Raw genomic sequence first — 27,381 nt, 5'->3', positions numbered from 1 at the left:
CCCCCTCTCAAATGTATAAACCAAGGAATCACAGAATCAACAACATAGTTTTATTTAAGGCAGAGGCAGGGAAAGGCTGTGCCCCTTCACTGTCCCTCTCCTACCTCTCAGTCCTATCCTAGGTCAGACACTGGAACCTGCTGAAAAGGCTGATGAGGAGCTGACAGGCGGTTGACAGGGTTATGGACCCTTACCTCAAATCAGCTTCCTTTCAGCTATACCCACACTCTGAGGATTTAGGGGCCTGTAGATCTCACCTAAGGGAAACAGCTTTTCTGGTCCTCAGATGGGAGAGCTGGAGAAAAGGACCCAGCATTCACCCTTCCCTGAACAGAAGAGACCAGCCTTCCCAAGGTGCAGGGAGGGAAGACCCTCAGAGGGGCTAGGTGAGGAATGACAAGTATGAGGGATAGAAGGTCTCTTGAGCAAAATCTGGGCAGGCTTGGCTGTGCCCTCACACAGGGTACGGGTTGTCCAGGACTGCCACTCCTGCTGCCACTCCACCATCTGCATGCTCAATGGCTTTGGTTCGAAGCAGATGTCCCACATGCTTGTTCATCACAAGTGTCTTTCCCTGCCTATAGAAAGGGGGACAGAAGACACACCACTCCATTACCAAGACTCAGCCCCCACAGCCAAATCCTTCCCTGGTCCCACGTGAGCAGTATATGAGTGACCGACTACACCCAAGAAAGTGCTAGGATTTTATAATCAGATCTGGGTTTGCATTGTTTTGGGGAAATTATTAGCTCTGTGTCTTTGAGCAAGTTACTCAGCCTTTCTCAATATCAATTTCCTCAATTTAAAATAGAGATAATACCTCTCACTTTGCAAGATGGTCACGAGGATTAAATAAAGCAGGAAAAGCACTTAGCATGATGCCAGGCTCACATTTCATGTTCTGTAGCTGTAAGTTTCCTTCTCTCCCTCTCTGTCAAGATGGCTATGGTGGTAGTTGGGTTTGGGGGAACATGGCAGGCAGAGATGCTGTTAAGTGGTTAGAGGGAAGGCTCAGGTCAGGAGCATGGTAGGATCTGATATTCCTACTTGCTTGATCTTAGATTGCATATTTTGCAGGAAGCGGTTTAAGGGACCAGGAACTATTCCTTAAAAATTCCCAAGTGGTCTTCTCTTCCTGTTTCTTTAGTGCTCACATCCAAACCAGGGGCCACTCAGTCTTTCAGAGCCAACTGATTATCCTCTAGCTGGCCCATCCCACCTTTCTCCAGAACCCCTGGTGGCCTGGAAACTGGACCCAAATTCTCTTCTTCCCTGGGGTCTCCTTATAATCTAGGGTTACTTTCTCATCCTTCTTGATACTACTTGGAACTTCCTTTATAGCTGCAAAGCACTTGTCATCTGGGCTTCATTTGATAGCCCTGTGGGTGGGCAGGTTTTGGGTCCTTGGCCTCATTTACTAGATAAGGAAACAGGTAACATGGCTCGGGACTCGCAGAGCTGGGACTGAAGCCCAGGATTTTTGCTCCCTGTCCAGTTCTCCTCCCCAGGCTCACTTGGCTGACTGGCAAGGAGGAGACCCTCTTGACTGGCTCACCTGACATAGACTCCAAAGATGCCCAGCTCTGAGATGCACTGGACCACTCGGACAGGGCTGCCAGGCCGTAGCAGACAATTTCCAAAAGGCTCAGGTTCTATCTTCTCCATGAGGATGTAGGACGCCCTCTCCTCGCTGTCTTTCAGGTGCTCCAGGGCCTGCACCATCTCCTCCCCATATAGGTTATTACCTGCAATAACACTGGCCAGTCACCCTCGACCCTCTGCCTACCTTCTCCACTCTGTGCCCCCATTTCTGTGGTCAAGGCAGCAGCCTCAGTTTCTAACACCAGCTCAGTGAAGCCAGGGCAGGCCTGGCTCCCAAGAAGGGAATGTCACTTTAATAGGAGAGCCCTTTCTCACATAAGCAAACACACCTCACCACAGCATCCTGCCTTGGTTCTCCTACTTGTCTATGGTTTTCCTTCTCAGCCTCCCTAACTGGTTCCTGCTCCTCTTCAATGTTGGAATTACCAAGGAATCCACCTGCCACCCTGTTCTCTCCTCCATGAACACACTCCCCCCCCCCCCCCCCCCCCCCCCGCCAGGGAGATTTCTAAGGCTCCATCTATATTCTATGACTTGTTAACTCCCAAATCTTCAACTTAAGCTCCCTGTTCTTGACATTGCAGGGGTACCCCATGGGCTCCCAAAACAAACTCAGCATGTCCAAAGAGAACTCATTGCTTCTGTCTTGAACCTGCTCTTCCTGGATCTTCCTGCTCCCAATAGGTGAAAGGCATCCTGACTCATATTTAACTCCTCCCTCTCCATTACCTGTCAATAACTCAGACGTGTCTCTTCAGTCTGTACTCTTACAATGTCATAGCCCTAGCCCAGGCCTCTACATTGCTCTTCTGGACAATTATACCAGCCTCCTCTATGATGTCTGTTGCCAGTGTCTCCCCTCATCCAGGACATACTTTACCATGACTGAAACATGGATCCTGGATCAGATGTGTATCCCTTTCCTCCTTAAATCTCTCTAATGGATTCCCACTACCTTAGGATAAAATCCAACTTCCTACATATTTTTAATGGTCTCTATAATCATGTCCCAAACCATCTTTTCCAGCCCAAATCCCTGCCTCCTCCCATTTCTCATGCTGTACTTCAGTCTTACCAGTATTCATTAATCTCCAAATGTACCACACGTCCATGGACCAGTGCCTCTCCTTGAGGCTACTCCTTCTGTATGGAATACTCTCCCTCCTTTTCCACCTAGTAAACTCCTACCTATCCCTTAAGACCAAGATCAAAACTCATTTCTTCTGGGTCTGTGGACAGACATGATCCCTGCCCTCAAGGAGTTCAAACCAGGCAGCAAGATATCCAACCTCCTGATATGCCCTATCCAACCTCCTGATATGCCCTATCCCACTTCCCCACAATCTGGTCACAGGCACCTCAGACTAAACTTGTACGAACCCTCCAGTTACAGTTAATCAGGTCCCTCTGTGCTCAATATCACTTGATCACAGGGTCTTCTGGGACATTGTCCAAGGTGAAGGCCTGTGTCAGTTCATCCTATGTCGCCTAGAGCCTGGGACTGTGCCCATAGCAAGTGTGAGTCAGCAATGGTAACAGCCTTCTTGCTCACTTCCCTTCCACTGAGCAGCCCTACCAAGGGGGAACCACCTACCTCCACCCTCTCTCTGGGGCTTTAGCACGAACTGGCTAGGGGCAGCAAGGGCCTCAGTAATGGCCTGGTCCCCTTCTTCACCCTGGCAGGAGGCAAGAAAGCAGTTACCAGCAGTCTTAAACCAGGGGCAGGAGCTGCGGTCCTGCTGGTTGTGCAGAGCAGCATCAGAGGAATAACAGGAGTGAGGCTAGATGCTACTATCTGGATGTCACCCCCAACAAACCCCTTAAGGCAGCAAGTACAATGAAAACAAGCTTTCTCTGGCAACAGTTCAGGGCTCCACAGTAGGAGGCATGGAAAACACATATAGATATTCCCCAATTCTTGCTGTCCTCCTCAGCTCCTTCCTCTTTCCACCTCTTATTTGGATCTCTACCTTTGTTGAGGGAGCTTACAATGGACTCCAGCCCACTACCAGCTCCAGCCTCCCCAATACATTGAATTCTGGGTTCCTGCTGTGGTGGAAGAAAGAGGCAGCCCACACACCATGTCCAGTGAGTAGAGGCCAGCAAATGTGGCACGGAGGCGGGCCACAGTCTCAGGCTGGCCAGGGAGCAACATCTCCAGCACACCCATTCTGCTCAGCTCCTGCTGCACCTTCTTTGTCCCAGCCAGCTGGGTGGCAATATCTGGGCACTTGATAGCACATGACCTCTCCAGCAGCAGGCGTGCTTCCCAGTTCTGCAGAGGGAAGAAAACAAAAGTAATTCTACTTCATTTCACTTTGGCTGGCTTTTACTGAGCATCCATCAGATGCCAGGTATCATGCTTTCTTTCTTCACATTCATCATCTCCCAGGGTCATTGCATCTCTTTGTAAGGCAGATGTGGATTCTTCCAATATGTAGGATTCTTGCCCTCAGGGAGCTCACAGTTTAGCACAATGGTACATGACTATAATTAAAAGGGAAATAACAAGGGCATAGAAAAGTAGATGAAGAGGTTTGAAAGAGGTGAGACACTTGTGTATGAGCTCAGCTTCCTACTGTACTTCAAATAAAATCCAAACTCCTTACCAAAGCTCACAAGACCCTGCAGGATCTGCCTCCTGTCCCTCTTTCAACCATGTCAATTTCATGACCTCCCTGCATCCCACTCTCATAGTCCAGCCATACAGGCCGGTCAGTCCTCAAACATACAGATGTCACTCCACCTCAGGGCCTTAGCATTTGCTGCTTTCCCCTCTGCCTGAAAGTCTTTTCCTTTTGGCTTTTCCAGTGGATGATTAGATCCTTCTCATTCTTAGGTCTCAGCTCAAACCACCCTATTTAATGTGGGTTTTTCATAATTCTCTTATCTTTTCAATTATTTTTTTAATTACTATTATTTTTTTTAGTATTTATTTATTTCTTGGGAGAGAGAGAGACAGAGTGCAAGCAGGGGAGGGGCAGAGAGAGAGGGAGACACAGAATCCAAAGCAGGCTCCAGTCTCTGAGCTGTCAGCACAGAGCCTGACAAGGGGCTTGAACCCACGAGTGCGGGATCATGACTTGGGCTGAAGTCGGACGCCTAACTGACTGAGCCACCCAGATGCCCCTTCACTCTATTATTTTATTCAAAGAGTTTCCCTCAACTAGAAAAAAAAATTTTTTTTCTGTTTTTTCTTACTTTCTGATGACCATCTCCCTGACCAAAATGTGAGCTCCAGTACTTGTCTTGTTTCTTTTGTATCCCCACTGTCTGACACAGTGCTCGGTAATTATTTGTTATTGTTGTTTAGTGAAGTGAAATTTGAGTAGTCAAGTAGGGTCTGACAGGTCAATAGGGAAGACACTCAGCAGAATAATTAGCAAAAGCCTGCAAGTGGGTAATCATAGGATGAATGGTCTGATGTGCTAAGAGTTTAGTGTGTGAGAGGCAGGTAAACAGCAGAGGTCCCCATTCTCAGACACTGGGGGATAACCTGTCCTTGAACTCCAGACCACATCAAACTGACCACAGCAGGATAAAGGCTAAGGCCTAAGGAGCAACATCCACAACCACCCATGCTGTCCTCCCTTTGATACACAGTCCACCTGCAGCATATTTGCCTGGTCTTTACCAAGAATCTCAACCACCTTTGATGTTCCAGGCAGTTACTGATGCCCAGAACATCAGAGATAAACCCAGAGAAGTACTCCATTTTGTTAAAAGCAGGGAAGCAAAATTCAGAGATGAGCAGGGGCATTCCCAACATCAACTAACAAGTCACTAAGCTTTGCAGATTTATCTTCAAATTCTAAACCTTGTGTGAGTTTCTCAATTCCCTAAATATGTCCTCCTCCTTATGCACAGACTTATTTCCCTGTTAGCTCAATCTCTTTTTAAAGGTTTGTTTTTTTTTTTTTTTTTTGGCCCCTTCCTGGAGCCTAGATCCCCCAAATCCCCTGTCCTGGAGCCTGGATCCATTTTCCCCATGGACAGTTTTATCTTTTTCTAGTCAGCAAGTTTCCACCACTCCTACCCACTTTCTAGAGGAAAGGACCTTCTACAGAGCTTCCACCTCTATGGAACTGTTGGGTTCCTTATTCAGCTGGGTCTTAGGGAAAATCCTATATTCAAAAAATTAAAGATCTGGAAGGAGCTCCCTCATGTTTTGAGTATAGTTTCCTCAGCTTACAGAAATTGAGCCCATAAAGGGTCAGAAACCTGTCCATGGTCACACACAGGCAGAGCCAAAGGCTCATGACCCCAGGCATACTGATCATGGTATTTTCTAACTTATTTCTCCCAAGTGAAAGCAGGGCTTCTTAGCTTCTGCATACTATGGATTAGGGGCAGGCAGAGAACAATATGTTGGATATGCTAGTGGACCAAGAATCAGAAAGCCTGGGAACTCCCTGTGAGATCTTAGACCAAGCCCCTGAATCTCTCCAAATCTTAGTCTCTCCGTCTGTATAATGGCGATAATTATATACCTCACACAGTGGTTGTAAGGATAAAATGAAATAATGGATGTGGAAAGTAATTTTGAAACTACATGGTAGGATAGCAAGATAAGGTGGTATCATCATTACTGTCATTAACATGAATGGACAGAAAAACTTTCTAACACAGATAAAAGAGAAGTAAGAGTTGGCAGGAAGGAGCTGGTCAGTGGTATGGTGGAACTGGTTTGCATTAGCTACCCAGAGCTGATTGTACCCATCTCTGGGTTCAGAAATGTTAAGTAGGTCGGGGGCACCTGGCTGGCTCAGTCCATAGAACCTAAGACTATTGATCTCAGGGTTGTAGGTTTGAGCCTCATGTTGGGTATAGAGATTACTTAAAAATAAAAACTTTAAGGAAAAAACAAATGTTCTTGCTGAAGCAGTGAAAAAAAGAAAAGTTGGGTAACTTGAAATGGGCCATGATGGGAGTATACCATAGAAATCAGCAAATGCCACAAACTGGGGCTTTCCCCCTTAAAAAGATGACTGTTTAACATTTGCCAGGGAGCTCCTGGGTGGGTCAGTCAGTTGAGCATCCAACATTGGCTCAGGTCATGATCTCACAGTTCCTGGGTTCAAGTCTCACGTAGGCCCTGTGCTAACAGCTCAGAGGCTGGAGCCTGCTTTGGATTCTGAGTCTCCCTCTCTTTCTGCCCCTCCGCCGCTCACTGTCTCTCTCAAAAATAAACAAACGTTAAAAAAACATTTGCCAGTATATCCCTAGAAACAATGTGAATGGCTGAAGCAACATAGATACCTGAGGATTCAGAGTCTAGAAGACAGTGTGTAGAGAGTGACAGATAGTAAAAAGCTTGTGGGAGAATAAGAGGTTCCTGCAGTAAGTTCCCTGAGGAAGAACTGAGGGCAGGGCCCAGGGAAAAACCCAGGTTATTGTGATACCTGAGCTGGGTCTCCAAGGAATGATTTTGGGTCCTAGGAGGCAGAGAATAGTCTAACAGAATACCAACCTGTACACTGTACTGACTCGGCATGTAGCCATCCCGGAAATAAACCACAGCAACTTCCTGGCCATCCCTAGAACACAGAATGGAGAATGCGGCTATGTTAAATTATAACTAATAGAGTGATTCAGTATATTTCACAGTGCATCCAAATGAGTTTGTCCTCTTTGAAAGCCAGACCACACAGGCTGCCTAGTCAGGGGTTCACTGGAAGCAATGAAAGTAGATATACCCATACCACTACTTCTTCCACTAAAAACATGAAGGTATGCAGTGAAGAATGCTTTAGAATATTCTAGATCTAGAGTCATTGTAGGAAGCCCACAGGGAAGCAAGAAAGCAACCAGAATCAAATCAGATAAATAAATTAAAAAAAACATTTTTTCTTAATGTTTATTTTCAAGAGAGGCAGAGAGAGCAGAAGTGGGGGAGGGGCAGACAGAGAGGGAGACACAGAATCCAAAGCAGGCTCCAGGCTCTGAGCTGTCAGCACAGAGCCCGATGTGGGGCTTGAACCCATAAGCTGAGCCACCTGGACACCCCAAGATAAATTTTTTTTTAAGTGGGCTAAAAATTACTGAGCCTCAAAATCATATTGCCATGCCTACCAAAACACCTTGCATTATACTACTTAAGGGCAGCCTGGGTGGCTCAGTTAAGCATCCAACTTCGGCTCAGGTCATGATCTCATGGTTCATGAGGTCGAGCCTCTTGTCAGGCTCTGTGCTGACAGCTCAGAGCCTGGAGCCTGCTTCAGATTCTGTGTCTCCCTCTCTCTCTGCCCCTCCCCCACTCGTGCTCTGTCTCTCTCTCTCTCTCTCTCTCAAAAATAAACATTAAAAAAAAAAAGTAGCTGAAACCAGGCTGAGATTTTTTGAAATGGTAGGCATAAGGGTGCAGAGATGCAAAATTATGAGTCTAGTTAAGACACAGACTTTTTATTTATTTTTAATTTATTTTTTTTAATATGAAATTTATTGTCAAATTGGTTTCCATACAACACCCAGTGCTCATCCCAACAGGTGTCCGAGACTGTCTTTTTAAAGACCTTCCCCTTTCTTTGGCTTATTTGATACTGTCTGGAAAGTAAATTAATGACTTTGTTATGATAAAAGCACATTTTGAGAAAAGTGGTACTATGAAATTTCATGGAGGTTCTTTTTTTTTTTTTTTTAATGTTTATTCATTTAACATCTTTGAGAGAGAGAGAGACGGAATGTGAGTGGGTAAGGGGCACAGAGAGAGGGAGACACAGAATCCAAAGCAGACTCCAGGCTCTGAGCTGTCAGCACAGAGCCTGATGCGGGGCTCGAATCCACGAACTGTGAGATCATGACCTGAGCTGAAGTTGGATGCTTAAGTGACTGAGCCACCTAGGGGCCTTTCAATGGAGGTCCTTAATTTTAAGAATCACAGATTAGGGGCATGTGGGTGGCTCAATCAGTTAAGCATCTGACTCTTGATTTCGGCTCATGTCATGATCTCAGTTTGTGAACTTGAGCCCTGCATCAGTCTCTGTGCTGACAGCACAGAGCCTGCTTGGGCTTCTCTGTCTCCCTCTCCCTCTGCCCCTCCCCTGCTCACACTCTCTCTCAAAAATAAATAAAACATTTAAAAAAAGAAGAAGAAGAAGAAGAAGAATCACAAATTAAAAAAAAAAAAAAAAAAAAAAACCTATAAAATTCCAGGTCTAAATATGTGTGTTGCAAACATGCTACCCAACTAAGTGGTACTAAAGTCACTTGGTGGAAGCCCCCTGCAGGGGGAGCACAAGGCCTGGCGTGGAACACAAATCCAGGCCCCATAATGTCTTGCCTAAGCTCAGAGAGCAGCTCCCAGATCAATCACAGAATGAGCAAGCTATTCCTCTTCCTCCCTGACTGCTCAGCCCAACTGTCCAGGCCTGATAGCTACCAAGAGGGGCAAGAAAGCTTTTAGGAGTCCAGGGACATATGAAAACCAGGGTTATTTTAAGAAGGCCCTTATCAAGAATGTTGGTAGCTCTGGGGTGCCTGGGTGGCTTAATCAGCTAAGGATCCGACTCTTGGTTTCAGCTCAGGTCATGATGCCAGGGGTCATGGGATTGAGCCCTGTGTTGGGCTCTGTGCTGAGTGTGGAATCTGCTTAGGATTCTCTCTCTCCTTCTGTCCCTTTCCCCCATTTGCACTTTCTGTCTAAAAAAAAGAAAGAAAAAGGTCAATAGCTCTGATACAACCTTTTAGAAGCAGAATATGACCAAGCCTTCTCCAGACTTTCCTGAGATGATGGGGTATTTTGCCCCTAAAATTCAGAGAGAAGGAAGCAAGCCATCACATCTCCTAGAAGAAAGGATTACTGGGGGAAATGGGTAGCAGAATAAGTTTCCTAAAGTAGTAATGCTCCCTGAACACTTACATAAACAGCCTTCGGTCTTGGTCTAGAGACCCCTTTTCAGAGACATCTTCAAACCTTCGACGGATTACGTGGATATTCCTGGGAAAGATGGGCAAAGGTTAGAGGTAATGGATGCTCTGTTCTGAGTAGTTCTTCACAAGCCTAGGGCCATTATCTGGAGGTCTCCCCTCCTTTACTTACCGGGCTAGTAGCTCATTCTCTATAGCACGCTGGTCAAATATGTTCCTTTCCTTCTCTTGAGCAATCAGTAGCACCAGAGCGCTGGGGAGAGAGTGAGCACAGTTGGCTGAAGTGACTACAAAGCTTGTCCTCCCTCCATCCAACAACCTTCAGGAGAACACACCTTCCCTGAAAGAGCAGATATTCTCTCAAATCAGAAAGGTCTCAGGCGATACCTGAGGCTCTAACACATTATTTCCTGAAATTAGGAAACTTGAAAAAATGGAGATGTCTCTGTTCCTTCTCAAGTAGGTAGATGAAATATTGTAATGATGTTAATTTTCTATGCAAATTAAAACTTAGATTTAAAATCTCAAAAACCCAAGACGACCTTTTCTTAAAACTTAATGATTTTAAAATCTTTCTGGAAGAATAAACAGATGAAAGTACTGAAGAATATTTTATAGAATATGTGTGGGGTTGGAGGCTAATGACCCTATTACTAGACTGTAAAGCATATAATAAAGGAGTGTGTGGTTCTTGCATGATACATTATAATAGTCAATGGAAATCCTACAGAACCCTATAGAGCCATCCATAAATAAGGAATTATCTCTTGGGGCCTCCCAACATTACTGTGATCTACACAGGGACACATTTGGTCCCACAGTATTAATGGTATCATTGAGGCTTACCTGACCTCTTTCTTTCTGCTATCAACATAATTCTTAAAGAAGGAGGAGCTCAAGGACAAAGGAAAAAGTTAATGCCAGGAACTGTCTGTTTGGTTACCTGAGGGACAAGGCTTTAGATTCAGACATGAATTCTAAACTTACTAGCTATGTGACTTTTGGCAAGTTATTCCACCTCTCTGAGCCCTCAGTTTGGAGTACCAAACTCCATTTTTGCTGTAGCCGTATTGCTCTTCGCCCATAGCTTCTTGCTAAGACTCTTGGGTGGCCAGATTTGGGCTTAGGAATCTAAGTGTGGATTCCTTCCTCCTGTAACTGGCCTCTGGTCTGTTTGTCTCTGCTTTTCTCTGCCTCAGCTGAACCTCTTGGACTACATTCTGCCTGACTCCTTTCCACTTAGCTGAAATACAGGTCCTAGTATGCCTCCTCTCCTGGCTTGCCTGAAATCTCTTGAGGGTCAGACATGACATTAAGCTGAGTCTTAGCTTTGAGTTGGGTTTCTGAGAGACAAGCTAGAAATGGTGCTTTCGTAAGCCATCTTGCCCTGAGACACCCAAGGGCCAATGGCCTTGCTTTTCATATTGCAGCCTGATTTGCTCTCCTCATGGGTGGGAAGGTGGCACCTAGCCCAGGCTGGCCTACCTCCAAAAAGAGGCGGAGGAGGGAGGCTGGAAGCTGTAGGTTAAAGTGGAACCGCATTCCCTGGTTAAGTCAGCCTGCCCTCTGCCAAATAATCACAGCCAGACTCAGAAAACATATTCTACCTCCTCCTGCCTTCAGTTCTGAACAGTATTTTGGGAACAGGACTAGGAAAGTGTCAGCTAAGGAAGGTGAAGTGGCAGTAATGTGCTGGCTGGGAGTGAGGACTCCGGATAATAGCTCCCAACATTTTATACCAAGAATCCTTCTTTCTTATCCCTACTCATTCTAATGGGACCATTCCTCTTGGAGGCAGAACAGTATGGTAGAAAGAATGCAGGCTTTAAAGGCAGATAGACGTGAATTCTAAACTTACTAGCTGTGTGACTTTTGGCAAGTTATTCCTCCTCTCTGACCCCTCAGTCTTCCCTTCAGTAAAATGAAATTAGTACTCCTTAAATGGTAGCTGCTATTATTACTATTATTATTATTACCACTACTACTACTATTGGAAGTACCACATAATGATCCTGAGGGGTGTTGTTGTTGTTTTTAGTCTTTCAAGTTTTTAAATTCCGGTTAGTTAACATTAGTTTCAGGTGTAGAATCTAGTGATTCATCACTTACACACAACACCCAATGCTCATCACGTTAAGTTCTCTGCTTAATGTCCTTCCCCCATTCAGCCCATCCTCCCACTCTCCCACCCCCACTTCTCCTCCAGTAATCCTCAGTTTGTTCTCTGTAGTTAAGAGTCTGGTTTGCCTCTCTTCCCAACCCACCCCACCCCCACCATGTTCATCTGTTTTATTTCTTAAATATGAGTGAAATCATATGGTATTTGTATTTCTCTGACTTATTTCCTTAGCATAATACTCTCTAGCTCCATCCACATTGTTACAAATGGCAAGATTTCATTCCTTTTGATGACTGAGTAATATTACATTTTATATATATATATATATATATATATATATATATATGTGTATATATATATATATACACACATACCACACACACACACACACACACACACACACACACACACATATACATACACACACACCACATCTTTATCCATTCATCAGTCAATGAACATTAGGGCTCTTTCAATAATTTGGCTATTATTGATAATGCTGCTATAAGCATCAGGGGCATTTATCCCTTCAAATCATTATTTTTATATCCTTTGGGTAAATACCTAGTAGTGCAACTTTTTGAGGAACCTCCATACTGTTTTCCAGAGTGGCTGCACCAGTTTGCATTCCTACCAACAACGTAAGAGGGTTCCCTTTTCTTCACATCCTCGCCAACATCTGTTGTTTCCTGTGTTGTAAATTTTAGCCATTCTGACAGGTGTGAGGTGATATATCATTGTAGTTTTGATTTATATTTCCCTGATGATTGATATTAAGCATCTCTTCATGTGTCTGTTAGCCATCTGGATGTCTTCTTTGGAAAAATGTGTATTCATGTCTTCTCATTTTTAAACTGGATTATTTATTTTTTGGGTGTTGAGTTTTATTAAGTTCTTTATATATTTTGGATACTAACCCTTTATCAGATATGTCATTTGCAAATATCTTCTCCCATACCAAAGGTTGCCTTTTAGTTTTGCTGATTTTTTCCTTCACTGTGCAGAAGATTTTTATTTTGATGAGGTCCCAATAGTTTATTTTTGCTTTTGTTTCCCTTGCCTCTGGAGACATAGCTAGTAAGACTTGCTATGGCCATTGTCAATGAGGTTACTGCCTATATTATCCTCTATATTTTGATGGTTTCCTGTCCCACATTTAGGTCTTTCATCCATTTTGAATTTATTTGTGTGTGTGGTGTAAGAAAGTGGTCCAGTTTCATTCTTTTGCATGTTGCTGTCTAGTTTTCCCAATGCCATTTGTTAAAGAGACTGTCTTTTTTCCATTCCTCACCAGATTTTTTAAAGCATTTTTCAAAGCCATGAGATTTCATTTAATTCTCACTACCACCCTTTTAGGTTTTATTATTATCATCCCCCTTTTACAAACTGCTGCTCAGAGAAAAGAACCGTCAGAGAAAAGAAAGGTCATATGCTAGGTCAGCAGAAATGCCTATTTGACTTTCAAAATGAGAAGCCAGTCCCAGCTCAGGCACCCCATAGTTCCTACCCACCAGTGCCTAGTTCTAGGCACATGAGTCTTCCCATGTTATTCACAGCCTGGTTGGAGAAACCCTCTGCAGCATTTTTTTCATCAGTAGTTCCCCAGCTGACCCTTTCCTGGCTTCAGTCTCTTAAAAAACACTTAACCAAGAGTTAACTATTCATCTTATGCCTTCTAAATATTCAGAGTCCGAAGTTTCTTGAGTCTTAGTGAAGCTTAGCAAGCCCAGAGAGGCTCTCTTAGAGGCAATAAAGTGATTAAGGTTGCAGATTCTAGAGGGAGTGGACAATGGGCTCTACCACCAACCATTTGACCTTGAGCCATTCACTTCTCTGTAAAATGGGGGGAGTTGGGTGGTATTTACCTTGAAATATTTCATATGAGGATCTAATAAGATCCTACGTGTAGAGCGCTTAGCACAAAGTGTGGCACCAGTCAGTGCTCATTAACGGTTAACTATTAAAGCTAAGTAAACATTGCAGTAACTATTGGTACAGTGCCGCCCCCTATATATACAGAAGTCACTTACCTGGCATCTTTACACATCTGGAACATGGTTGAAAATAGGAAGGGAGCAAAAAATGCCTCTAGGCAGTTACAACAGACACCACAAAATCACTAAGTCAAAGCTTATGCATTTACTTATCAAAGAGGCCCTCACACTCATTAGATGGTACATGACAACCCAGACCACTTGCTTTCCCAAACCATAGCAAATCAGAAAGGAGGTACAGGGATGGGAATGGAGGATTCCAAATTAAAGCACACTGACAGCAGTAGGAAGTAAGAACCGATAGTAGGGAGACAGGGAAACTGGAAAGAAAAGGAATAAGAACTTAAAGCCTAACAGTTGGGGCCATTAGTGCAGGCAGACAGCCTCACATGCCTCTCTAAGTCTAGATAGCACCTCTGTATTACATCAAGATACAATCACTAACAGTAATGCAATCATTAACAGATAATTGTGACCTCTAGCCAACAACAAGATTAAATTATAGTCTGTGTCTCTTATTTAAGAAGGAAGCCCAGAAACCCCTTAAAGTCTGGTACTTGAAAGTGTAAGCTTCTATTTCCAGGAAAAAAAATCCCTCATTTCCTAAAGATGTCAGGCGAAGAAGTTGCTTTGCAGTGCACCCACGAATGCTGAATCTAAAGCAGGATTCTACCATTCTTTCTCCCCCTTACTTGGCTGAGCCGTAGAGCTCCCAGGCCTTGGTGATCCCCTGGGCCAGTCCCTTGCTGGGATTATTGGAGAGGATCTTGGCAGCTTCTTTGGTCTTACTCAGGACATTGAGAACATGTCTGTTGGAAGAGATGTCTTATTCAGTAACTGGATGGATCTAGAAGACCCCTCTCTGCCTGTGACTCACAGATCCTTACAGGAACATCACTTGGAGAATTAGCTGAACACTAAAAAGCATCTTATCATCATGCTTCTCAGGCCTGAATATACGGGGCCACCCAAACCCTGGCTCCGTGTATATGTCCAGAGCCCCAAGACCCTGTGTTTCTACTCTATACCAGCCTCCCTATGATCTGGAACGCCTTTCCCTGAGCACCAGTGCTTGCTATCTGGAATCCTGCTGCCAACCATCTGTAATCACAGCAACCTGGAGCGTCACTGCTGGCTGGAAATGGTTGCTACTAGGGTCAAGCCTTCCAATGGGAAGCTACTGATCCCTCTCTGCCATGGATTCTGACCTCTCTTCAGGCCTTCCAAGCTCTTTCTCACTCAGGTACTATTTCTTCAAGCTGGAATACTACTTTATACAATGAGGGAGCAAGACTAGATGAACAGTGAGGTCCCTTCTCTCCTTGACATACTAAGACCTAATTACAAGTGGAAACTGCTACAGGAGAAACACATGACCCAGGGCCTGGGAAGAAATACTTGGAATTGGAGATCCCTGTTCCTGCCTGTGACTGTAGGCCTATTAGGCTTTCACCCCACCAGTGTGCCCAGTGTTGCCCAGGGGACCCACCGGTGCACAGCTGGGGTACGGGAGGCCAGGCCCCCAAAGCTGGCAGAGATGGTGTTGATTTCAATCTGTTTCAGGACTGGGGAGCCATCTGCATTGCGCTGGAACATGTAGTCTGAGCGGTTCAGGCCCAGGAACACAGTCTGTGGGGAAAACTGAAGGCTGAATACATTTGCCCAGGGCTGATTGAGGGCCTAGCCAGAGAACAGACAGGTAACATGAATTCTACATAGAGATCAGAGTTGCAGGCTAATGCTCCAAAACCTAGTGTAATCATTCTTTTGGTCATCCCAGGATTGGTCACTGATGTACAAACCTAGTGGAGACCAACAAGAGGCAGATTTCCATGAGCTCAGGGCCTGGGCCAATTTCTTCTGGTAAAAAAAAAAGGGAGGGACAGGTCCTAGATTGGGGTGGAGTGGGGACTGGTTACCTGAGCAATGCCTTCTTTCAGGACTTGCTTGTAGATGTTAAAGAGGTGAGCAGTGAAGTTGTCCCTTTTGATGGTGCTGGAGGAGGAAATAGAGCATTTTCTAGGCTAAATGGGATCTTTTTTTTTTTTTAATTTTTTTTTCAACGTTTATTTATTTTTGGGACAGAGAGAGACAGAGCATGAACGGGGGAGGGGCAGAGAGAGAGGGAGACACAGAATCGGAAACAGGCTCCAGGCTCTGAGCCATCAGCCCAGAGCCCGACGCGGGGCTCGAACTCACGGACCGCGAGATCGTGACCTGGCTGAAGTCGGACGCTTAACCGACTGCGCCACCCAGGCGCCCCGCTAAATGGGATCTTAAAGATCAAATAGTTCTACCCTCATCCATTGCCTCCTGAATCTCAGTCTGCTGACCCAAACTTGAACAGCCACATCAACCTGATAGACAATAGTGGTTTAGAACTCAGGTCTAGAGCCAGATAACCTGGGTTCAAATCCCGGCTCTACCACTCACCACTAGGCAACCTTAGAGAATTATTTCACTGTGTGTCTCAGTTTGCTCATCTGTAAAAGATAAAAATGAAAGATGAAGAGGAAAATAATTTTACTTCTATCATAGAGTCGTGGTGAAGGGTAAATGAGATATGTACAGAACTGAGCATAGTGTCTGGTCCTGAGAGAAACTAAGAAATGTCATGTGATAAAACCATTCCATCTTTGAATATCTCTGATGGTTGGTAAACCTTCTGGTCGACATAACATTAACTCTCCATAGCTTCTCCTACACTCTGGGACTTCCAAGGACAAGTCTTTTCCACCTCTTATACAGCAACTCTCAGAGATTAAAAGACAGCAGTTATGCTCTGTGCACCAAAGCATTCTTCTGACTCAAGCTAAATATCCTTTTTGTTTTTCTTCAGCCAGTCCTCATATGATATGATTTCCTCAGGGCAACCTTCCCTATCTGGATCAGATCCTCCTGCCATGTGCTCTCAGAACACTGTGGACCTCTCCTTTATAGTACAGATTAGTTTTAAGTTTCTGTTTTATTTCTGTGATAATTAATGTCACCTCTCCTATTTGCCTATAAACCACATGAGGGTAGAGACTTTATCTGTGGTAGCTCATCATCATGGCCCAGTGTGCTGCTGTGACATGTTATATGAAGTAGGAGTCCATCCAGTGTGGAAGAGGCACCCACAGGTAACTAACACCACACTTGTTGTCTGTCAAGATTCAGGGCAGTCTCTACATCCCTGCTCAAGCCTAACTCACTTTCCTCACTTGTTACAGGGACCCCACTGAGCTCATGTAGCTCAGGCCTGCCCTGCAGTTCCTCTGTTCCCCAGCCAGCTCTTTCATGAGGCCTTTCCCAGCCCTTGGTGAGGAGAGTCCCCAGCTGGGCTTCAGCCTCCAAGAAAGTTGAGACACATTTTTGCTTTACTGAAGAGGTGTGCCCTTCAACCTAGGTCCCAGGCTGTTATTCTAGCACATGTGATACTAGGGCTCTATTCCCGTACAAGCTAGGGTTTGTGTGTATTTCAGAGGACAGAGAAACAGGGAAGGCAAGGTTGCAGACATGGACTGCAGGAAAGGTCTCCACATAATTGCATCTTTAGGGCAAAGGTCATAAATCAGGTTGCTCATATATTCTGCAATCCAGAATCCGAGGTACAAAAGCCACGCCCACCCCGAAAAAGACCTGGGGGGAAGGTGGTGGTAGGGTTTGTACATTCATAACTCATTGCATTTTTAGTTTCAAGTCAATGGTTTCCAAATTTCTTACCATTATGATCCCTTCCCATATTCACCTTCACACCAATGTGCACATTTTTAAAAGATTGTATCTCTGGGGTGGCTGGCTGGCTCAGTCAGTGGAGCATGCGACTCTTGGTCTCGGGGTTTTGAGTTCAAGCCCCATGTTGGGTGTAAAGATTACTTAAAGATAAAATCTTAAAAAAATTTTTTTGTCTCTAACAAAATAATTGTTTTCTTTTGAAAAATTAATCAGACATGCAAGTATATATGTCTAGTCTGTTTATGTATACACACACACACACACACACACACACATTTATTTATTTAATTCTAAAATAAAGAATTTGGGGCGCCTGCGTGGCTCAGTCGGTTGAGCGTCCGACTTCAGCTCAGGTCATGATCTCGTGGTCTGTGAGTCTGAGCCCCGCGTCGGGCTCTGTGCTGGCAGCTCAGAGCCTGGAGCCTGCTTCGGAATCTGTGTCTCCCTCTCTCTCTGCCCCTCCCTCACTCATGCTCTCTCTCTGTCAAAAACAAACATTAAAATTTTTTTAAAAAATAAAGAATTTAATTCTAAAGTAAAGAGAGGGGCCTGGGTGGCTCAGTCAGTTGAGTGTCCAACTTTGGCTCATGTCATGAGTTCGAGCTCTGTCATGAGTTCATGTCATGGCTCATGTCATGAGTTCGAGCTGACAGCTTAGAGCCTGAAACCTGCTTCGAGTTCTGTGTGTGTCTCTCTGTGCTCCTCCCCCACTCAGACTCTCTCTCTCTCTCTCTCTCTCTTTCTCTCTCTCTCTCAAAAATGAATAAACATTAGAAAAGAAATTGAAAGTAAAGAAATTTCCCTTGTCCCAGGGCCTGAAGATCAAAAAAGTATTAAGGGAGAAGAGAGAGGGGTAGATGGGGTGAACCATTTCAGGAGTTCTGTATCCTCATGCCCTGGGTGGGGCCCAGTCTACCCCCCCATCTCACCCAGAGATAAGAGGGTTGAGGAAAAGAAGTTAGAAATCTGACTTTAACCCCAGTAATCTCCTTTGCCCTTTGTTTTCCCTAAAACAATGCTGACATTCCCTAATTCCAAATAGAAATCTCAGTCATCAAAGCAAGGGGCCATGGATCAGAGAATCACAGAATGTGATTGGAAGAGATCTTAGATTTACGCCAACATCCCTACATTACAGATGAAATTGAGGCACAGAGAAAGAAAGGAATTTGCTTGCAGCCATATAAATGAGGATTAGAGCCAGGATTAAAAGCCAGCCCTCTTGACTTCTGTTCTACTACTTTTGTTTCTTCTGGGGGGTACCTGTCCCCAACCCCACCAAGTCAGCTGCCAGAGCAACATCTCATGGCTCCTCAGTCTTCCAGTCCCTTGGGTTCCAGCAACTCCCGGCCCCTATTGCCCCATCACCCAGTACCTGGAGAGAGTCTGCTCCAGAAAGGCTGCATTCTGGCTGACAGCATCCACCAGCATGTTAAAGTCCATCTGCACAGCATAGGCCTGCTCCAGCAGGGCACTGGGGACCAGTGAAGGGAAGAGCGTGAATGGGGCATAGCTTACCACCTGATCAAGGAGAAAGAGCGGGCAGGGGTAGAACACCTGTGAATGGGCTGTTTTCTTGTAAACATAACCCCATGAAAAGTGTAACCTACATTTATTGACACACAAACTGCCGAATAGTGGTTACCTCTGTGAAGGGAGGGAGAAAACAGGATGATGAAGGGGTATAAAGGGAACTTTCAGACTCTAATATTTTATCTCTTTACATTAAAAAAAAAAAAAAGCAAAACAGCCAAAACAAATAAACAAAACCACAAAAAATTGAGCACTTACTGTGTACAAGGCACTGTTTTAAATACCTTACATGGATGCGTCATTTAACTCTGTGAGGCAGATACTATTATTATCTGTTCTTTTTTTTAATGTTTTATTTATTTTTGAGAGACAGAGCACGAGCAGAGGAAGGGCGGAGAGAAAGGGAGACAGAATCAGAAGCGGGCTCCAGCTGAGCTATCAGCACAGAACCTGATGCAGGGCTTGAACCCACAAAGAGTGAGATCATGACCTGAGCCGTAGTTGGACACAACCAAGTGAGCCACCCAGGCGCCCCTATTATTATCTATTCTTAATAAATAGATAAAGGGAATTGAGTCTCAGATTAAGTAACATGTCCAAAATTATATAAAGCTGTTACATGGCACTGGGGTTTGAACCAAGGTGGTTAGTAAACAACACACACACACACACACACACACACACACAGCTCCTAGCCAGGGTCCTAAACCCAGGACCCTCGTGCCAGGATCTCCCACCCCAGCCCCCTTGCCTTCTGGTTGGGGCAGAGGGAAGAGTCCTGCTGATAGGGCTGTATCAGAAGTGATCTCTGACCCCCAGAGTAGAAGTTAGGAGTGGTTTCTCCCCAGTGTTGGAGACAGTGACTCAGGTTGCCAGACCTGGAGTTAGGCTGCATTCTGAGTTCTTTGGACTTTGGCAGAACCAGGAAACCCAAATACCCATCTGGAACACTATTTCTAGAAGGGGATAATGCATTTGGAGATTCACAACAACAAATGAACTAGAATTTGGGTAGGAGATGATAAAATGACCTTGTGACTTATATTATGATGTATTCCTGAGTTTAACCTCTGAGTTAATATCAATTTGCCATTATCATAGTATGAGTTTATGACATTAGAACTTGGCATTTATATATTTAAAAATATTTTTTGAACAGATAATACAAACAAATGATACAAAATTCAAGAGACAGAAGGATACATAGTGAAAAGTATGTCTCATTCCCTGATGACCCAATTCTCCTCCCCAGAAGCAAATTGTATACTAGTGTCTCACATGTTCTTTAGACTATATGTATATATACATTTTTCTTTTTTTACACACACAGAAGCACATGGCACATATATTGTTCTGTCCTTTGCCTTATAAATATTTCAGAGACATTTCCATATATGTTCAAATAGATCTCATTCTTTTTAATGCCTGTAGAGTATTCCATTCTTTGGATATAAAATTATTAATTCAAGTTTTCTTTTTTTTTTTTTAAGTTTATTTGTTTATTTTGAGAGAGAGAGAGAAAGAGTACAAGTGGGGGAAGGCCAGAGAGAGGGAATCCCAAGTAGGCTCCACACTAACAGCACAGAGCCCAATGTGGGACTTGAGCTCATGAACCATTAAATTGTGACCTGAGCCAAAACCAAGAGTTGGACACTTAACTGATTGAGCCACCCAGGCACCCCTGAATCTAGCTTTCTGTTATGAACATATAGGTGGTTTGCTCCCCCCACCTCATTACAATCAATGCTTCAATCAATATCCTAGAGTATATATTCTAGGTATTTTGTGTGTGAAAAAGTCCATAAATTATAAATTTATAAAAATGGAAATGTCAGATAGAGTAAATCCACTTAAAATTTTCATAGATAGTTCCCAAATTACCTTCCTCAAAATCTCAGAAGACAAAAGTGAGGAAGGATATTTGTGAGAATAAGGTTTTTTCAGCTTGAAGCTTTTCTGTGTTAGGCTGGGAATTACTGCAGATTATATAGGGGGTGACCTAATACCCTGAGTGCATGTGTGATGACAATAAGGGCATTCCTTGGCTTTAAAACTTAGAACTCTGCTTCTTCCAACAAGTCTCATTTGGCCTGAAAAACTCCCAGAGGCTTTTCCTAGTAAGACTTCCCTCTGCCTCTGTCCCCATGACTCATTATGCCCACTTGAATTTGGGATCCATAGTATACAGCTGTTCTCCACTGTGTATAGGCCAACGGCTGAAACACAGTCTTTTAACTTTTTATGGAGACACAGGCACAGAGTAATAGTCTTCTACTCTGAGAAAAACGGTAGCATGTGCATGACAATAAAAGATCTCCTTCATAGTCAAAGAAACAAAGAGTGATGGGAAGAAGAGCTCCTATTTCACCTGAGGGGCCAGATTTTTTTTATTTCATGAAAAAAAACCCAAACAAACATTGGGCCTCACATTTTAAAGACACTGGTGAAAAAACTGTTAACAATGCTTGTCTCTGGGGAAGGAAACAGTGGCTAGAGGGAGGAGACTTATTCTACACTGAATTCCCTTTAAATTGTGTAGCCTGTTCATGTTTGTTTGTTTGTTTAAATTAACTCCCTAAATCTGCAGGAACCAGCTATTAATTCTGCACTTGGTTTGTCACCCCTACCTACAGGATAAAGTTCATGTTCCTCTTCCTCCCAGTATTCAAAGCCTCTTGATTATCTGACTTCGACCTGTCTTCTGTCCCATATTCAGCTGCATTCTCTTGAACATTTTGTGCCTTTTCCTATTTTAGACCCTCTGTTATGCTGTTCTTTTCTATTTATTTTTTAAGATCTAGTTCAAATACAACTGATGAGTTGCTCCTTCATCTACGTGTCCCATACAGTTTCCTGAGAGAGGCAGTAAAGAATGGAAGTTCAGAGCATGAAGTCAGGTGGCAAACTCTTTGGGTTTGAATTCTGGCTTTGCCAATTACACAACCATTTGAATGACCTCAGGCAAGTTACTTTACCTTTCTGGGCCTTGGTTTCCTCATCTCTGTTGTGAAATTTAAACAAGTTAGTGATTTCAAGCTGTTAGAATAGTGCCTGGCACATAGTCAATAATAAACAGTAGCTAATATTGTGCAGCAGACTATCTATGTTTCCTCATAGAACTGACATTTAATTTTGTCTTGTGGCACATTCTCCAACCAGACCATGTGCTTTAGTGGCCAGAGTCTCTGGCTGACTCACCTGTGTCCTCAGTGCCTAGAATGGCCTGGCATAAAACAGGCACCTGACAAAGATTTGGACTGAAATCTCTCTTTCTCACATCCATACACATACACATATTTCCTGTCTTTTTTCTTTTTGATATTTATTTATTTATTTATTGAGACAGAGAGAGAGCAAGCATGAGTGGTGGAAGGGCAGAGAGAGATAGAGACAGAGAATTCCAAGCAGGCTCTACACTGTCAGCGCAGAGCCTGACATGGACCTTCAATCCACAAACCCAACAGTGAAATCATAAGCTGAGCCAAAATCAAGAGTCGGACGCCTAACTGAGCCACCCAGGTGCCCCATTTCCTGTCTTTTTTCTCTGAATTGGGAATCTCACTGAGGACTATGCCTTTTCTAGGCTCCATTAACTTCCAGAAAGACCAAGTGTTGGACCTTCACACAATACCTATTGATTAATAGAACAAAAAAGTCTTGGAGGGGAAAATGCTTAATCCTGGGTTCAGACAAACAGTTCACATAATGTAAAGTTCACAAAGCAAGCAATTATATTCCCAAAGCCAGAGGCAGACCTTCCACAATGTCAGCCTACCTTAGGTAACAGCCATTCTCATTCACTCAGGCCTCAGCAAATATTTATGAGTCTGGACTCTCCACCAGGCCCTTAACTTAGTAAAAAAAAAAAAAGATGGTGGCAGCTCTTTAGTTACTCATATGGATTGTCACAAGGTATACTAGTAAGTAAAAAGAAAAAAGCAAGGCACAAAAGAGTTTGTCTAGGATGCTTCTTTGTGTAAACAGTGGGAAAAAGGAATATATACTTTTTTTGTTATGAGTAAACTATAGTAAACTATATGAAAGAATAAACAAAAACACTAAAACACAGCTTGTCTTCAGGTCAGGAGAACCGGATGGCTAGGGAATATAGAAGAGAGGGTTAAACTCTAAACTCTTTGTCCTTTGAATTTTGAACTATGACAATGTCTTACCAGTCACAAAATAAAAACTTTTTTTTTTTTTTTTTTTTAGGATGAGACTTTTAAAAAACGTGGTTTGGACTTAGCATTTCTACTTTTAAAAGCATCAACCCTATAGAAGTACCCAAACAGGCGTGTATGTAGCTGTTCCCTATAATGCTGTTTATAATCATAAAACATTAGAAATCAGGGGTACCTGGGTGGCTCAGTCAGTTAAGTGTCCAAGTCTTGATTTCGACTGAGGTCATGATCTGACCGTTCATGGGTTGAAGCCCCTCATCAGGTTCTGCGCTGACAATGCAGAGCCTGCCTGGGATTCTCTCTCTCCCCCTCTCTCTGCCCCACCCCTGCTCAAGCTCTCTCTCTCTCTCAAATAAATAAACTTAAAAAAAAAAAGGGCATTAAAAAAACACGTTAAAAATCACCTAAATAGAGGAAAGTTAAAATGTGATTCATTTATATATGGAACACTGTATCAGAATGAAGCTAATCCTAATGGAGGGAGTTGTAAAGAGTTCAACCGCAGATTGTTAAATGAAAAACAAAAACACAATCACAAAATAATCTGCATGATCTGTGTGATCCAATTTGTGTTTTAGAAAACCATATATTTTGGGGCACCTGGCTGGCTCAGTTGGAAGAGCATGTGACTCTTGATCTGAGGGTCATGGGTTTGAGCCCCACATTAGATGTGGAGGTTACTTTAAAAAAAAAACTTAAAAGGGGCACCTGGGTGGCTCAGTCGGTAAGCGTCCAACTTCAGCTCAGGTCATGATCTCACAGTTCGTGAGTTCGAGTCCCCCGTCGGGCTCTGTGCTGACGGCTTGGAGCCTGGAGCCTGCTTCAGATTCTGGGTCGCCCTCTCTTTCTGCTCCTCCCCCACTCACACTCTCTCAAAAATAAAAACATTAAAAAAAAAACTTAAAAGAAAATCATATATTTCTTTATATACACATATATGTATATAAATGCACAGAGAAGGATGTACACAGACCAGTTGTACAGATATACTCCCCCTCTGCAGTGTGATTAGGTAGTCTTAAAAAATAATAGCTCACTGGACAAAGTGTTTCACATGAATTATCTTCTCATTCTCTTACCAACTTGAAGAGGCAGGTCCCATTATTATCCCTTTTTTATTCTATGAAGAAACTGCAGCTGAGAGAGGTTATGTAACTTACCTAAGTCATACTAGAAACCCCAGACTTAAATTTTATGATTACTCTCAGCAGGCTTTTTACATATATCTAGAGATCAATTTTAGTTATTGACAAAGATAAAATAAAGCAAAAAAGATGTCTCGACCTAAAGGAGCTGCTTTTAGCCTGGCAGGGACCAGAAAGTGAGCATTAGGATCCAGAGCAGTGTCGTCAGTGCTTGTGAGGAGGGGTCAGGGGCTTACATCGGAGGAACTGGGCTCCTGCAAGGTCCTCAGCAGCACTCCCTCAGCCAGGGCCCGGTCCACAGCCTGCCGTGCCAGCTCCTCCAGCTGCTGCTCATCTTGCAAGAGGCTCCCCCAGCCGGTGGCCATCCCAACCTGCAACAGGAGAGGGGAATGATTGGTGATGGGTTGCCTGGGGCCCACCCAGAAACCAATGAAACTGGCAGTGTGGTACAGGGGAGTGAACACTGGATGGCAGCTCTCAACTTCCATGAGTGCAAAATGGAAAGCCTGACAAAGCATTTCCACTGCCACTCTCTTGGTTCCTAATACAATGATGGCATTATTCTTACAGTAAGGAAGTGGAATCTCAGACTGGTAAAACCTGGATTTGAACCCAGGTCTCAGGACTCCCAGCCCAGGCCTTTTACATTGGAGAAAGAGGCACTAATGTCATATGTGATTGGGGCAAGTTCCTTCCCCTCACAGAGTTGCAGATTCTCTACCTGTGAAACAAGGGGTATGAGGTAGACCAGTGGTTTCCAAATCTGGCTAAATATTCTGGGGAGCCTGGTAAAGAATACATATTCCTGGGCTCCACTCAGAGATTCTCATGCAAGAGGTCTGATGAGTGGAGGGAAGGGCTAAAGCTCTGTATTTTTAACAAATTTAAAATCACTGCAAGAGAGTATTAATTCCCCTTCTAGCTCCAACAACCCAGGTCAGCAAATCTCAAATTATGTGGGGGGTGGGGGTAGGAGGATCCCTTTGTAGAATACTATGAAATGCAGATAAGGTGAACTCCTCCCTCACACTAAGCAGAAGCAAGCTCATTAGCAGGACATGATTACATTCCCTATATGGACATCTATCATCACAGCAGCAAGACAAAATATTTTTGAGAAGTCACATTAGCAGAATAGAAATAACTGAAACCCAAGTGCCCAATGTAATAGGATGAGGAGTCCAACTGGCTGCCCAGAGACACACAGATATGAACCAATTAACACCTTGATACTAATTTTGCAGCAGGCCTCAGGGATTTAAGAAGATCTGAATAAAAATCTGGAAACACCAGTTATTAATTTTGGTTTGCCCTACTGTCATTTGATTTTAGGAAAAGAACATGGCTACCCAGCTCAGTTGTCCCCAGAAAGGGAGCTAGAGAACAAGTAACAAACTAGAGAACAACATTCAGTTCCATCTCCTTCCCCTTATAACAAAATTGGTGCGAAACCAATTATGAAAATCTGTTGGCCTCAGCACAACGTTTTCAAAGAATGACCATGTAATTTCAAGAGGATCCTAACAACATTTCTGTCCAATGAGACACAGATAAGGGCTCTACGACTATAGAGTCATAGTAGAGCCCTGGGGTCAGTCAGATATGGGTTTGAGCCCATAATATTACTTCCTTCATAAATAAGGTCCCCATGTGAATTAAATGAGAAAAATCTGTGTGTAGTTCCTCAGCAGGGTTTGTAGCTCTATACATGGGAGCTTCTTTTTGGCTATACCCACTTTACAGGTGGAAGACTTGTCAGGAGGTCACACAGCAGGCTGGTGGCAGAGCCAGGACAAGAACCTATGACTGACATTAGAGCAATGGAACCCTCCATTAGCCCCCATCTCTTAACATCTCTGGGATTCCAGCATCTCTGCCTGCGGTTGGGCTTTTGTCTACTTGGTAAACACTGAATGGCATCTACTGCCACACCCTTGACTAGGTACTGAGGATACAAAGAGATAAAACATAAAGATAATCACTATGTAAAGTGCTGATTGGGCCCTTTGTTTTTCTCATTCTATAGTCTCAACCCTGTGGCTTTGTTTGTTTTGCTGAGGACATTCAAATCTATACTTTCACAGTGGTGCTTTCCTGACTTCCAAACTGTAATAACCAACTGCTTACTGGGAGTCTCCACAGAACCAGAATAGAATTTGTCGTCTCCCCACAAATCTGCTCCTCCTCTGATGAACCCCACTTAGGCACTCAAGCCTTGTACACACTTCTCTCCAACACCCCAGTCTCCCCAAATCCTGTAGTTTTTATTAAATATAGATTGCTTTGAATTCCTCTATTTGTCTCCACCTCCACTGTCAGATGCCTGTTCCAGCTACCATCATCTCCCTGGGCGCTAAACAGACTCAAGAGTGAGGTTATCCCCAGTAACCAAGATACACAAGCCTCTCTCCAGCTCCCAGGCTTGGCACGTGCTGTAGTCTCTTTTTGGAACACTCCCCACCACTCCTGACCAGCGTTCACTGTGTGTTTCAGAAGCTGTCCCTGTTCTCCGCCCAGGGCTTCTACAGCCCATTAGTTGCCCCTGTACCATAGGAATTGTTGTGTATCTTGGTCACTTCTCTACCTCCAGCACCTACTACTGTATTCAATGAATGTTAAATGAATGGATGATGAATGAAAGACTGGGGCCAGATCTTAAAATGCCCACAAGAAAACCCAGTCGGACTTTATCCTGAGGGCGAGGCCAGTGTCTGCATGAGGCTCGGAGTATAAACACCCGTCTCCTGTCCAGGCTTGCCCAACTTCATGGGCCCGTTCACTCCCATTCTAGACAAAGTTTGGTTCTAATCGCTCCCAGTTTCTTTCTTTTTTTAATTGCGGCTCTGGCTCACTGGCACGGTGTCCCCGACACCGGCCCGATCTGGAATCAGGAGATCTGGGAGATCTGGGATCCACAATCACCAGCCCAACCCCCTCAATGGTCACCAGTTTCCCCTTCCCTGCAAAGGGCATGAGCTGCAACATCTCCTAGCCTTCAGGATTCCAATAGCTGGCCAGAACCCTCCCTCACATCCTCCCGAAGAAGCTTGGCCCTTGCCGGCCGCCGTTGCCTTTCCCCAACCTACTGGTTCGTCGTCCTGCCGCGCACGGTACTCAAGCCCCTCGCGCTGTAACCCAAGGTCTAGGGGGCGGGGCCTCGATGCGACCCAACGCGTTTGCGCAGACTGCGCCAGTGGGGGTATAAAGGGCAGGGCGGGGGCGGA

The 27,381-nt window shown here is 44.2% G+C and overlaps 1 protein-coding gene across 2 annotated transcripts; it reads right to left on the bottom strand.

Annotated features, from left to right (window-relative positions):
- Positions 1-28: 28 nt before the first annotated feature.
- On the bottom strand, positions 29-27,366 carry GSS (glutathione synthetase). Of its 2 annotated transcripts, none has more exons than XM_027069925.2 (13): positions 27,244-27,366; positions 24,394-24,528; positions 18,674-18,819; positions 15,501-15,576; positions 15,071-15,210; positions 14,274-14,390; positions 9,641-9,721; positions 9,461-9,538; positions 7,073-7,139; positions 3,683-3,877; positions 3,197-3,278; positions 1,556-1,745; positions 29-987 (listed from the first exon to the last, which is right to left on the bottom strand). In XM_027069925.2, exons 2-13 carry the CDS (start codon positions 24,520-24,522, stop codon positions 888-890), a joined length of 1,401 nt encoding a protein of 466 aa, XP_026925726.1. In that variant the 5' UTR covers positions 24,523-24,528; positions 27,244-27,366; the 3' UTR covers positions 29-887. The 2 variants fall into 2 exon arrangements, with proteins under 2 accessions (XP_026925726.1, XP_026925725.1); XM_027069924.2 differs by having other exon boundaries at positions 29-578.
- Between the last annotated feature and the right edge of the window lie 15 nt (positions 27,367-27,381).

This window comes from Acinonyx jubatus, chromosome A3 (genome assembly GCF_027475565.1).
Source record: "Acinonyx jubatus isolate Ajub_Pintada_27869175 chromosome A3, VMU_Ajub_asm_v1.0, whole genome shotgun sequence".
Lineage (NCBI taxonomy): Eukaryota > Metazoa > Chordata > Mammalia > Carnivora > Felidae > Acinonyx > Acinonyx jubatus.
Note: the sequence above shows the minus strand (reverse complement) of the source record. Positions and strands in the feature narration are given on the sequence as shown.